This window comes from Phalacrocorax carbo, chromosome 4, assembly GCF_963921805.1.
Source record: "Phalacrocorax carbo chromosome 4, bPhaCar2.1, whole genome shotgun sequence".
In the NCBI taxonomy this organism is placed as follows: Eukaryota; Metazoa; Chordata; class Aves; order Suliformes; family Phalacrocoracidae; genus Phalacrocorax; species Phalacrocorax carbo.
In genome coordinates, this window is record NC_087516.1 from 66,840,788 (window position 1) to 66,854,944 (window position 14,157).

The window sequence follows — 14,157 nt, forward strand, 5'->3', positions numbered from 1 at the left end:
AGTCGGAAGCGCTGCCGGGCGGAAGTGCGGCGGGGGCGTGAGCGCCAAGCGGTGCTGAGCGGAGCTCAGCTGAGCCGGGCCGAGCTGAGCCGAGCCTAACCGGCGGCTGATGTGAGCTGGAGAAGGGTACGCGGGCGGCCCCGCCTGTGATGCGCGCCCCGCGGGAGCAGCCGGGCCCGGCGCCGTCCCGCTGAGGCGCCGCGGAGCCCCGGGTGGGTGCGAGAGGCGTGGGCGCCGCTGTGGCCGGCGGGGGGGCGGCGGCGGCGCCGCGGCCATGCCGTGCACCTGCGGGAACTGGCGGCGATGGATCCGGCCGCTCGTGGTGCTGCTGTACATCGTGGGGCTGCTGGTGGTGGTGCCGCTCTGCGTCTGGGAGCTGCAGAAGCTGGAGGTGGGGGACGGCGGCGGCGGCGGCGGGGACACCGGGGCGGAGGGGGGCGGAGGCTGCCGGCCCGGGTGGAGACCCGGCGGGGAAAAGAGAGGCTGGAGAAGTTCCGCCGTGCTGCTGCCCGCCGTTACCGCGCTGTTAAAGCACAGGCGAAGCAAGAGGGAGCAAGGCAGGGTTTCCTTCTCCTTCCGGTTCACTAGTAGTTGGTGTTTAAACAGTAGGTAGGATGCCGAAGGGCCTGGAGCCGGCCCCTGGAGGAGCAGGGCTGGAGCTCTGCCGCCGCCCTGCCAGGGCTTCTCGTTTGACATGGGCATTCGCAGCCCAACATATGTCAGGTAGTTCTGCCTGAGCAGGGAGGGCAGAGGTAGTCGGTAGAGAAACTTCTCCTCCGTACCGCTGGTACCGTGGTGTGCCATTAGCAGCGTATGAATTACCCACGCATGTGACAGCATTGCTTTTCTAACAAACAGTACGATTTTGACCTTAAAATAGATATTGTCCAATTTAACACAGGCCTGTTCCACTGGAGCCAAACTTTTCCATGGTATAGTTTTAAGTACTTAATGATAGTAAAATCTGTCTCGAGTGTATTTTAAATTCCAATTTTGAAACCCTGTTCTGATGCCCCTGTGTCTTCAGCGTAATGGATGTTTATATCGAAGTGGTACCTGAAATTTCAGTCATTAAATCTGATACTTGTAGAGAAACTACTCTGAAGTAATTTTTGAACTGGAAAGCAACAGAAGACATGGGATGTTGATGTAAAGTAGGGGATTAGAGGATAAATTCTCAACAAGAAAAAAGTTTGAGAAGACTCTGCTATGTTTCTCAGTTTTTGGCACTTAGGATTATTAATATAGTTATTTTTCAGAGAGCTTTGATTTAAATTCATAGCTCTGTGTTTTAGCAGACATTACATATGCCTATCTGTTTCAGATTATTAAATGAAACTAGTTGAAACTGATTACTAGTTGGAACTTGATTTTAAAGCTAGAAGTACTTTAAATCCACAAGCTTTTGGAAACTTTATAATGAAGCACTGGACTGAGACAAGTTCCAGATCTAAAGCAAAGAATCCGTTGTGTCTTTGAATAGTGGGCACTGCTATGTTTTTGTAGAATGTTTTGTGTTCATTGGTGATGTTTTTGTTTGGTTTTGCAAGATTTCTCATCTTCCTGAGTTTAAGTTTTACTCTAAGCCACATCAACAGATTGCAAGGGAGACTTTGGGATTTTGTGTATTTGAAAAAGAGAGTTAGAAAAACTAAACATAGTATTGCAACATGTGCTTAATATCTGTCTTAAAATGTTATTCACAGTAAAGTAAGATAATTTATTTTTCTTGGTATACTAGTAAAACTGTAAAGTATTAATACTGAAACTTTGATCTTACGTTCTTCTTTTTCTTTGCAAGGTTGGAATTCACACCAAGGCATGGTTTATCGCTGGGATATTTCTACTAATGACTATACCAATATCCCTCTGGGGAATACTACAACACTTAGTCCATTATACTCAACCTGAATTACAGAAACCAATAATAAGGTAGCATTTCACACTTTACCTGTGCTAAATGTTGAACTTAATCCAGACTAAAAATATTCCTAGCAATCTTAAATGTTCTTTTGTCATTGTAACAGGATTCTATGGATGGTGCCGATTTACAGTTTAGACAGTGTAAGTATTCTCTTACTGTTAACAGCTCAATAACATTCTTTTTGCTGTGGGAATGAGGGAAAACAGTGTCATGGTTAGCAGAAACTATGCTGCATGGAGAGTTGTAGTCCTAGAAACTTCTGGGCATTCCTGTTTATGTAATACATCAGAAGCATAGTTCCAGCGATATTACATTCTTTGTGTGGAGCTTGTGGGAATCACTTTTGCTAACCCTTCTTAACCCTGTCCTTGAGTATCCTTTATGACAGATGTGGAAAGGGGTATGACAAGAGCCTGTGTTAGGTCCTTCCATCTTCAGTAACAGCTGAACTGGAAACCAGACTGATCCAAGTACTGTCTCAAAATTCAGTGCCTTACCTTTCTTTCTCAAGTTAGGCTTAGTACTAAAATTCTTTTCCAGGTTATGCTTAGTGCTAAAATTCTTCCTTTTTGCTTCAGGGGGCAAAGGGTAAGATCCCATGAAAAATCCACTTTTATGCGTAGACTCTATTGGCCATACCAGATATGATTCATGTAAATATATCACCTGTGGAGATTATTTCAGCCGGAGCTAAGCAACATACTAAATCTGTGTACTGTACAGGATGTGTATTTTCAAGTTGTCAGCATCTCTTGACATTGCAAATACTTGTGTTTCCCCCCTAAAAGATAGCTTTCCAAGAACTTTTGCTTTGATTTTTCTCCCATCTCTTGAGTGTTTATGAAGTGTCACCTTTATGTATCTTCTCCTTTTTCTTTTCTTTTTTTTTTCTTTTTTTTTGGAAGGACTGGGATTTAAAGTATCTGAGAGTGAAGGAGAATGGGGAAGAAAAGAACGGGCAATATTAACTACCTCAGGTTGATATTTCAAGTACAGAATTTTCCTTTGGAAGAAAATTACTTGCTAATTAAATAAGCTCTAGCCAGGCATTCAGGGACCTTTCTGACATAATTAAATCTTTCCCCAGACTCCTGGATCTTATGGCCTTTGCTGCATGTATGGTATCCTCCTAGAGTGCTTAATCTGAGCTGAACGTCAAGATTCAAATACTGTATTCTCAGTTTACTAGGTGCAGTATTACGTCTTCCACAACAGTGTTGCATCATCTGCCATCTCTAGTATCTCTTAACTCTGATGTGGATGTGAAGCATCTTCCTGTCGTTCTAACAGGAAGGTCAGAGAGGGCACAACGTTTGCTCTACTACAGCCTGGGGAAGAAAAGTAAACTCAGAAGACCCTGCCTCTATTTAACTCCCTCCCTACCCCTCAAAAAAACCTCCAAACCAAATAAAACCACAGTAGGACAGGTTGCACTGAACAGTGCAACAGCAGTGTGATACTCAAAATTAAAAATTGAAAGCTCTGACAGCTGATCCATAATCACAGTTCTCGGGGTGGGGGGAATCACTTTTCTTTCTGAAATTCTGGTTTAGAGGAATGACTGCCATTTTAAGGCCAATCTGCTTTCTTATGTATTTTGCAAACATGCCAGAACAAACATTTACACATTAGATACCAAAAGAAACCAGCTTTATACTGACAGACTAAAAACTTAGTTCTTAAGCCCGTATTGACAATGAATGTGCAAATTTCAGGAAACAGCTCTATCTTGCCTTCTCCTACCAGGAGTAGGTTATGTGTAGGGAACCATGTCCTTAGTTACTTTTAAATGAAAGGCTGAGTTGTGTGGTCAAAGATACGGAGTCTCTCTTGAGCAGTGCTTTGAGCACACTTCCATTTGAAGCAGCAGAGATGCAATCTGAAGTTCTACTTGTATTTTTACAGAATGTTATTTTCTAGCTGTAGCATCACACTCTCCTTAGCCGAATGCTTCAAGCACTGTTTAATTAGTGCCTGCTGCCTAATAAAGTACTGCTTGCTGAACTAGCCAGCCAGTGTTGTCATTGGAATCGCTTTTGTCTTTCTTGCATGTAACCTTTTGTGTACCTCTCTTCTTACAGTGGATAGCTTTGAAATACCCCAACATTGCAATATATGTGGATACATGTCGAGAATGCTATGAAGCTTATGTCATCTATAATTTTATGGTTTTTCTTTCAAATTATCTAACCAACCGGTATCCAAACCTCGTATTAATAATAGAAGCGAAAGATCAGCAGAGACATCTGCCACCTCTATGTTGTTGTCCATCGTGGGCTATGGGAGAGTGAGTATATGATGACATCTTAAAATTTTAAGCAGTGTAATCAGAGATGTTTGGCTTTCATATTTAGTAGTATAACTGTTGTTGCTTGGCAGAGTCAGTTTGTGGTTTGCACATTTTATCAACTGTGAACCCCTGCTGAAAGCAGCTGCGAACACATTTCCACCTTGCTGTAAAACATCCTATAAATCACTTAGTTACTAACATGCATTGACTCAGGTGGTGCTGAAGGAAACTTATTTTTGAAAAATGTTGGAAAAAGATGTCCTTGAGTTTGTTTCCTGTGCTATCATATAATATTAGCCAAAAACCTCATGTAAAGACGCTGGTAGACCAGATAGCCTGTTGCTTTTACTTCCACAGGTGAAGGATGAAAGGCTGTATGCCACTGAACTGTTTTTTTTTCTGCATGCTTAATCTGATAAGCATCTCTTAAAAGAGATTTTGATAAAGCTGTTTAAAATGTTAAAGACAAACTATGAATGTAAGTCATTCTTAAACATCTTCAAACACAGTTAAAACTGCATTCTCTTTGTTTAGCCCAGCCAGAAGCTTTTCATGGCTAAAAGAAGTGAATCATTGAGTATCTCCTCTTATGCATCTATAAAAGTCGAGGTCTTCTGTGTATTGTATCTACTGTAGCATCTGAAGTCTTGGAAGCAGAAGTTGAAAATTACCAAGAAATAAAAATTTAGTTTAGTGAAACTACTGAGAACAGGAGACTTCCACAAGTGAATTGTCTTTAAATTCTTGCACAATGAACTTTGTTTCTCTTGCAGAGTTTTATTATTTAGATGCAAACTGGGTGTTTTGCAGTACACTGTTGTCAGACCGTTTACCACCATTATTGCTTTGTAAGTACACTCTTAAATAACACTGATCTTCAGGACATAATTTTGAGTTACACTGGAAAGAATTTTCATGCCCTTTGTATTGAATCAAGGCAGTTTGAAAGCATGCTCGTCGTGTTACATGCTAAACAGGTCCCGGCAATTTGAATCAACCTATGATTTCTTTGATTTCTCTATAGGAAATGACTATTTGCAGAATTGAAATAATAACTATTTAATGCCTGCTGCTGAAAGCAATGGGAGAGAATGTGAAGTACTGTTTATGTGGGAAAGACATTTTTATGATCTTTTTAGAGACTTTTTTTCCTCTTTGTCCCTTTTCTCATTGGCTTCAACAATTGGGTATTTTTAAAGTCAGGTTTCATGTAACTTTTTTAATTTTATTAAACTTTGCCTGTGACAAGCCTGACTGTGTGCCTTCATACATATCATATAACCTGTTATTGTAAAGGAATAGCAAACAGTTATACGTTGATGCTGAAAGCTTCAGTTCATGACCTTTGTATCAGTGGTCATTACTGTTAATTCTCTGGGACTATGGAAAAAGTTGTTACTCACCAAGAATATCCATATAAATATTTATATTAGCTCTTTGTGTTCTAACAGTTAAAGGCAAAACAGCTAAAAGAAAAAAAAGATTGCTTAATTGTTCAATGAATTCAACAATGGGGTATGTTAATCCTGCATTCAAACACTATTTCTTCTTTGGAAATATGAATTTCCTGTTCCGTGTGCTGTTGGAAACGGATGCTTGTGCAGACTCCCCAGTGCCCATATTTGAGTACCAAAAGAGATTTTGGATTCTAACAGTTGATTGATGTAAGGAGATTTAGCACTTCAAGAAGCAATCTTTTACTACATAGTGATTAACTCTAAAAATTCTTTCAGAATTTGTGAACTAGTGGGAGTGTATGATGAAGGAAACTTCAGCTTCAACAATGCTTGGACTTACTTGGTTATACTTAACAACATGTCACAGCTAGTGAGTATCAAGAGTACATCTTTCTGCTGTTCTAGGTCATCGTATTAGTATTATGTGAATCTTCTATGTAGCTATTGACAGTAATTGTGTTAATGTCTGGTAATTCTTACAGGTAGAATATTTCCCACTGTAAGTCAAAGTTACTATCTGTTAAATTCTATATACGCAAAATACTAGGAAAACAGATAATCGAAAACTTTTATTACTTTTGTTACGAAGTTCCATAAAGCAATGAAGTGTCTCACTTCTCTACCCCAAACTATTTGATGGTTGAAGTGGTACAGCCCAGGCATGGTAGAGCTGCAGGCTTTCCCCTCTGCAGAAGAGATGACTTGACTCACCCCTGTACACATACAAAGACTCAGCAGTGGCTGTGTTAAAAATACTGTGTTTCAAAGCTGGTGGTAACAACACTGACAGGAAAAAATGGAGAAGGTGCCTGCAGTGCTGAGATTGTGGCCTGCCTAACATGTTGTCTTGTTGGTTCAGCAGCTTGATGATGTTAGGGTAAGATGTCAGCCCCTAGACTTCAAAGTTTCATTTTGGAGGTCAGGCATTGCATTTAGTGGCTTCCTGGAAATGCAGAGGATTCATTTTCTGCTTCAGCGAGAGCACAGTACACTTGAGCTACTGGAAGAGAAGAGAGCAGCAGCTCTGGCTCCTTGCTGCTCAGCTGCCTAGCCTCCAAGCTTCTGATTTACCTTGGCAACAGCAGCAGGAGTCTGAACAGCATGACATTCCATCTGGAGAGGGTGTCCTCTTCCTAATGCCACCCCTATGTTTGATGAGTGACAGTTATGGAAGGAGCTGTAACTCTTTTCTGCTGTGAAAACAGTCCCAGTGGCAGCACATACTTCTGCCTGTCCTGGTTGATGTGATTCCTTACAGAAGCTTAGTAGTAAGAGGCTAGGAGAATGTGCATGAAGAGGGGAGATCAATTCCTTAGGTTTTGCTATAAATTGGTTACTTGCAGTTGTCATTAATAGGAAACTTGTTCAGATTTGCAGTGAAGAGTGCACTCATTGCCTCACCTTTCTTAATGGGGCAATATTTGAGGTCTTTTTAACAGAAGCCTGAAAGAACACGTTTTTTCCCTAGAGATGTGCTCAGCACTGAAAAGGTTTTATGGGACCTTCTTATGCTTTGCTTTAGTGTGTAGATAGATGACCTCAGCCTCTGTCTGCCAATACCATGCTTTTCAGAGATACAATTTCAGGGGGGGAGCCTGCTTTAAAACAGTAAGGCAAAGATTCCCTAAATCCACAGCCCCTTTTCTGAAATAGATACGTTTTTAGGTTTGTATCGTACTGTGATATATTTTTTTAACTGAAGAGATGCTGTAAAATTACTCCCTCACAAAATAAACAAGGATCTGAAAGCTTTCCTTAATTTTCTTCTCCTTGCTAGTTTGCCATGTATTGTCTGGTGCTGTTTTATAAAGTACTACGTGAAGAACTGAACCCTATCCAACCTGTTGGCAAGTTCCTTTGTGTCAAGATGGTAGTTTTTGTTTCTTTCTGGTAAGTGAATTATTTACGCGTTGCTTCTTGCTCTCAGGGTGGATCATAGAAGAGCTAAAAAGGCTGGATTTGTTACTGAGGTTAGAGGCCTCAAAAAAACTACCCACAATTGTAGTGAAGCACCATGAGGGAAAAGGGTGCTAGTACGTTGGACAGAGCAGTCCTGTTCACTTGAGATTAATTTTTAGACTTATTTTGTAAGGTGATTCTCAAGAACACAATTCATTTTAGAATCTTCACTTGCAGTTATTTCAAAACAAAACAATTTTTTTACTTCTTAAAGTAAAAATAGAAATAACTTTTTCAAAATAAGTTACTGTAAGTTAACTATAAATTATTATTTAAGCATTGCTCACACTTAGCTGCTTATAATGAGTGAGTACGTATGGCTGTCTGAACATCACTCTGTGGGCTGCAGTAACACCCTGAAAGAGAAGCAACTTGTTCTAATAACTAACTGGAACAACAGATTCTTCTTTGGTTGTGTTCCCTCTTGGTCTTTAGGACCATGGATGAATGCCATTTCTTTTTAAGTCTGTTTTCCTCCTCTTAAAACCTAAATATGTAAACAGTGAGTTTTTTGTAAGATTCTTGTGTACATATATATGTCCATGTACAAAGAGGCCTTGTTTACCAGATTTGCTTGCAGGTTTTTTGGCACTACTGCTACAACAGTAACAACAACAAATATCTTTATAGGCAAGCTGTGCTTATTGCATTGTTGGTGAAAGTTGGTGTTATTTCTGAGAAGCACACCTGGGAATGGCAAAGTGTGGAGGCTGTGGCTACAGGCCTACAGGTAGGAGCAGAAAATTACTTCTTAGGAGAAATGGCTATATGTAAGATGACATGGCTGATCTCAAGCAAATATTGTCATACTCACTTTAAGTACTAGATTAAGTACTAGATTAGTACCAACTCTGTTATAAGTTGGGCTAAGTTTCAGCTAGTCACCCCAGGTGAGTTTTATGCTTAACTCTTCTATATCCATGTGTTGGGCAGAAGGAACATGCCCAGTTAAATACTTCTGTTGGATAGCCTCACATTTCTTCTTGCTAGGGTTCATTGTAGAGCTGCTGCTTGTTGAATACCTGCTTCCAGCCAGTCAGGCCATCAGGCAAGGATGGATCCCAATATGTCTGTAGTACGCATGCCTCTCTGAAGCCTGCCAAGAATATCTTGCCTCTGGTGGAAAAGTAGCTGATGCCAGTATCCCAAGGCAATTGCAGTCTTTCAGTTGTAGAAGAAACCTGGGAACTACTTTTTGTCCAACTATGAATGATTATGTCAGTATCTCTCTCATTGCAGGATTTTATCATTTGTGTTGAGATGTTCCTGGCTGCTATTGCACATCACTACAGTTTTTCCTATAAACCTTATGTTCAAGAAGCTGAAGAAGGGTCGTGCTTTGACTCTTTTCTTGCAATGTGGGATATTTCTGATATAAGGGCAGATATATCAGAACAAGTTCGAAATGTTGGTAAGTAACAGACAGATTTGCATGATCTGTTAACAGCATATGCATTTCCAGCTTCTTTTTACACTATTATCTATCTCTGTAGTACCTTGAAAACATTCCATACCAAATAAGTGGCAGCTGCATCCCTAGAGAATTTCATGGTTTATCTGGCACCTTGCTCTTTTCCAATACTTGACTGATTTAGAGTCTAGTTTTCCATTTTTCTTTTAAAAATATGGATCTCAGGGTAAACTTCAAGTGTGTTAGGTAGAAGAGAGGGATGTCTTTTTTGGTTTTGGGTGGTCTCTTTTTTTAACAGAAAGATGTCCTCTTATTTATTTAAGCTAATAATGCCTGTGTAAAACTGTTATAAAACAAAGACTCATCTTCTAACATTTTATTTTTAAAACGTGCAAACATACCTGTTCAAGAGTTGATGTGTTCAAAGACCTTGGTATAGCACTGGAATTATTAAGAAGTATTTTCATTTGGCATAATTCTAGGAAGGACAGTTTTGGGCCAGCCAAGGAAAATGTTTTTTGCTGAGGATCATGAACAAAACGAGCACACAAGTTTACTGTCTTCATCTACTCAAGACCCAATTTCAGATGCTTCTTCAATGCCATCTTCACCCACGGGTCATTATCAGGGGTTTGGACACACTGTGACACCTCTCACAACACCAACAACAGCCCCTGAAGTTGATGGTATTTATAACACTTCTGCTATTCGAGATACTGAGGAGTCACCCGAACTAGAGCACAACTTATCAGAGAAAGCTTTCGGTAAAAGTTAGGCTCACCTTTTCTCTGAATGTGTCAAGGCGTCTGTCATATACTTGCCACACATGGTCTGTTAATATGTACTGTTACTGATTAAAAGCTTGGAAAAGCTACTGCGCAAGACAGGAAGAGGATATGGCTGTTACTGACATTTGAATTCTGAATCTGTAATGGATGTGAGTATCTGTGAGTACCCCATGAATATAAAACACGCACACTGTAAAGGTTTCTGCATAACTTTAAGAATCAGCTCCTTAAACTGCTAAATGCTTCTACATAATGACAAAATTACACTGACTTTTATTAATGGAAAAGAAACGTTTGGGAAAAAAAAACTCTGCTGTTTTAAAGAAAGATGAAGTGTAAGTACTAATAGCAGGAGAACTTAATTTCACGAATGTAATTTAAGGAGGGCAGTAGGAAAAAGTGGTTTTATTAGCTTTGGTTGTCCTCTTAATGATGCTCAACGGAGTGTGGACGAAATGGTAACTTCTGTACAGAAGCCATCTTCTTCCTTTTCCCGCATACCTAAATAAACCCCCTCCATGAAGATAATTATTAAAGAGCATCAGTAAAGAATCTATACAAAGAAGGCATTCCCTACAGGCCTCATTATAAAATTCCATGCCCAGAACATATTGTTGATGTATCTGTTGTCCTTGTAGCTCATAATTTGTAAGTCTTTTACATTCAGAATAGACAGCCAGGATGATAGGTTTTAGATGAATACCTTACACTTGACTACTTTCTTCCTATCCTTCGAAAATGAGAATAATCATCACTACCTTAAAATACATGGAGGCAGGGAATCAAGGATGTCAAAAAGGAAGTAGAAAACAAAACTGATTATTTTGGTCTGCAATAAATTCTTTAACACTTAAGTTTTTTTAAGCTGTTAAAGCAGGATCTCTTGACAATGTGTCTGTAGTAATTTGTATTCATAAATTTGTGTGTGTGATTATTGTATTATGCTTCTAGTATAGCCTAGATTGAAATGTAATAGTTGATTCCCCCCTGAAAGGACCTTTGCTAAGGTAAAACTAAGTAGCTAGTCTAATACTGAAGTTACTAGCATCGGATTTCAGATCAAGAAGTAGTACACTTATATCAAAATGTTATTTTGCAAAAACTGACAAAATGAGATTAGTATTGGTTTTATCCCATTACCAGTTTTTACTACTATTGCATGTTTGCAATCTGACAAAAAAAACCCCAACAAACTAGAGTGCTGACCTTTTAAGTGACATCTGAAGTTTCTTTTGGCATTATTCACATTTACAGGATAAATGTTTATCTTCTGGCTGTCACAGGAAAGTCATCTTAAGTGCTTTTTTTGCAGTACTGGTGTGATGTAAATATTGCGCCTTACTCACTAGGCTGCATATTTTATAGTTGACTACTTGCTGTATCTGAAGTTAGTGGGAAAGTGCAAATCATAATTTTCAATTTGCCAAGTCATTGCCTTTGTTGTAAATAAGCAATTAAAGATTTTATTTAAACTGTTTGCCTTCTTTCAATTTGATTTACTGCTACAGTAATTTAAGAATGTGAATGACACATGAAAACAACTGCCCCCTTCGTGGAAGAAGGTGATCTTAAGTATAACTGTATAACTAATACAAGAGTTTGCTTTCAGTATTTTAAGGCTTGTACTGAAAAGGGAATTCTTGTTTGAGCTTATGAAGAATCAGGATCTACTTTTTTATGCTTTTTATCTTTTATGCTTTTTATCCGTGTAATAGCCATGTTCTAAAAGGAAACAACTTATAAAAGCTCAGAACACCCAGGGACTTCAGTGCCCACTGTAGCCACTATTAGAAATAACCTGATTTCCTGCATGTATACAAGTAAAAAGGGGCATTGGTAGAAATGATATCCAAAGGATCAGAGCTGCTGGAAGATAAGTAGCTACAGTGCTCTCGCTTTACAAAAACCCCACATGGAAGAATTTATTTTAATTCTTGAAGTTATGTCTGTTTGCTGTAAAATTTAGGTAAGGTACAGAGAAGTGACTTTGCTAGGAGAACAGCTAGTTATGTGTCTTGGTTGTGTCTTTCACAGCATTTTTGGAAAGCTGCTAAGTTATTTAATTATTACTCAGTTATTCTAAGTGCGTAGTATTTCTGTAATTTTTTTTTTCTGGGAGAAGTTATTTTTTCATTGCAGTAGCTTACAGGATCATAACTTTCCATTAAAGATTGCTACTGAATTTCCAAAATAGAAATCTTCCTATGACACATACCATCTTTTGAAAACTACTATAACAGTATTCCACAGCATGACCTGTCAAGTTTATATGAAAACTTCATCTTTACATAAACTATATTTGTTCGTCCATTGTTTTATGCCTAGTCTTCTCCCAGCTTTTAATCAGAAGTCTTAAAGATTGCTCTTGCCTTACTTAACACACTGCTTGAAAACTCAGTAATGGTCATTTTCAGCCCTTTAGTTAATCTCATTAAGGGTTGAATATGTCCTCAATTTTTCTTTAAATCATTTTGCTGTCTTATTAATTGCTGAGAAGATTAGTAAATATCAGTAGATAAAATTTAGACTTCAATCGTTATCAGTGATGTTACAAACAGTCCATTTATGCATAGGTAATTAATAAATATGCCTAACCACTATTATTTAATGTTTTTGCTTTTATTAGAACTCTTCCAGGATGAGAAGCCTTAACGCTTCTCTATAAAACTGCACTTTGCTGAAAGTATCCTGCACCTACTAGGCTGAGTTGTGTCAGACACAGTCTGTTAGAGCTGTGTAACTTAGGTTTTATGGATCACAGTTTTGTTGGGATTTTTGGGAGACTTTGTTTTTTATTTAAGAAAAAGCTGTTTTCCATGTAGTATGAAAAGCCTCTGTCCTACTCTAATTCACTTATTTTATTATGCATTGTACACCTTGGATAAAGGATGGTATCCAGTTACTTGATTTTCAGAAAACTTGACTTAATTGCCTCTGTTTTGAAAAAAGTAAATGGGAGACCTTCCCTCTACCCTTCTAGCAAGAGCTTTATTACATCAATCTATCTGGTGCAGGTTCAGCTGCAGGCTGGGACAACTACAGCTCCAACAGTCCCTGAAGTTAAACTGAGAGCACTTATCTGAAACATTTGACCTAATGAAGAATACATGTGGATCTTGCAGGCAGTGAGAGTCTAGAAGAAAGTATCTATGGGTGGTTCTTTGTAGAGGCTTCTGTTAAGGAAAGATCACAGAAATGTCTCTTCTGCATTGAATAGACAGTAAGAAACTTAGCTACAGAAATATCTTACTAACAGTCTTCCTCATATCTCAGCAGAGGTAGAATCAATGCTTTTGTTAGTCTTCCATTTGCATATAAATTTAATAGAAGGAACTTGTTACCTGCATTATACCAAAATGTAATGCTGTAGAGAGATGCAGGAGTATGGTAAATGACTGATGTAATATTTTATACAACTTTCATAGGGACAGGAGTTCAGGCCCATGATACTACCAAAAATGATTCTCTGAGGGATGCTAAAAAGTTTACAGTTTGAGTTATTCAACAGTGCTCCTTGACAACTTTTTATAATTGTCTTTGTGCAACACTAGCTGGTGACACTGCAGTGGCATTGCTGTCTCTACTACAAGGCTAACGTTCTCCATGTGCTTAAGTAGGATGCTTTGGCAACTGAGAGGTGGAACTACGGCTTGAGAAACAAGGACTCTATCCTGAACAGCCACAGCTGTTTATTTCTGGTACAAGCATCTGGATGCTTTTCTCCTTACTACAGTTGATATGGCAGCAAGAGAAGTCTGCCCCAGTGCTGTAGTCACTGCAAGAGCTTGTAGTCAGGTTTTTGCTGCAGGGAATAAAATACCTCCCCTAACTGCTCGGTAAGAAACTTTTACAGTACAAGTTTTAGGTTCCACCGAGGAGCTAAGTATCTACTATTACAGCAACAAAATAGGCTTTTTGATCAGTAGATTAAATTTAGACTTTAATATAAATTAACATCAGTGATGTTATGAACAGTCAATTTATATGTAGGTAATTATCCACAGATCAGTTTGTGCCACATTCTTCACCGTTTAACTGTAATGCTAATATTGCTTTTATGGTGTTGAACATCAAGCACAAGTTCATCTCCAACCTGAACTTGGATGGGCTCATCAAGAACAACTGCAGCTTGTTTCCAGTGTGAGGACTCATCTGATGTATTCAAGCTGTGGTCTTCATCTAGATGTATGTGATACCAGAAGGGAATTGCAGTGACTTGGCCAGACTTACAAATTTGTACCTAAAAATATTTAAAATATTGATCAGTTTATCCTTTTCAAAGAAGTAAGAAAATAAAGTCATTCCAACCATTTCAATCTATTTACTTG

The 14,157-nt window shown here is 38.9% G+C and overlaps 2 protein-coding genes across 3 annotated transcripts in view; one reads left to right on the forward strand and one right to left on the reverse strand.

The window, feature by feature from the left end:
* On the forward strand, positions 1-11,306 carry TMEM184C (transmembrane protein 184C). Its single transcript, XM_064450303.1, has 10 exons — positions 1-391; positions 1,802-1,932; positions 2,028-2,064; positions 4,006-4,211; positions 4,988-5,062; positions 5,948-6,041; positions 7,449-7,561; positions 8,261-8,360; positions 8,870-9,041; positions 9,524-11,306. The coding sequence occupies exons 1-10, from the start codon at positions 275-277 to the stop codon at positions 9,814-9,816; spliced, it is 1,338 nt and encodes a 445-aa protein (XP_064306373.1). The 5' UTR covers positions 1-274; the 3' UTR covers positions 9,817-11,306.
* PRMT9 (protein arginine methyltransferase 9) overlaps positions 10,154-14,157 on the reverse strand; it is a 24,897-nt gene continuing 20,893 nt past the window's right edge. For both annotated transcript variants that reach the window (XM_064450301.1, XM_064450300.1), the window contains exon 14: positions 10,154-14,069. In XM_064450301.1, coding sequence (XP_064306371.1) covers positions 13,854-14,069 — 216 coding nt within the window. In that variant the 3' untranslated portion in view covers positions 10,154-13,853. The remainder of the gene's footprint in view (positions 14,070-14,157) is intronic.

Coding starts and splice junctions, on each gene's coding strand:
- TMEM184C (XM_064450303.1), top strand. CDS start 275: ATGCCGTGCACCTGCGGGAACTGGCGGCGATGGATCCGGCCGCTCGTG. Junction 1,933..2,027: donor TTACAGAAACCAATAATAAG/GTAGCATTTCAC, acceptor TCATTGTAACAG/GATTCTATGGATGGTGCCGA. Junction 9,042..9,523: donor AGAACAAGTTCGAAATGTTG/GTAAGTAACAGA, acceptor GCATAATTCTAG/GAAGGACAGTTTTGGGCCAG.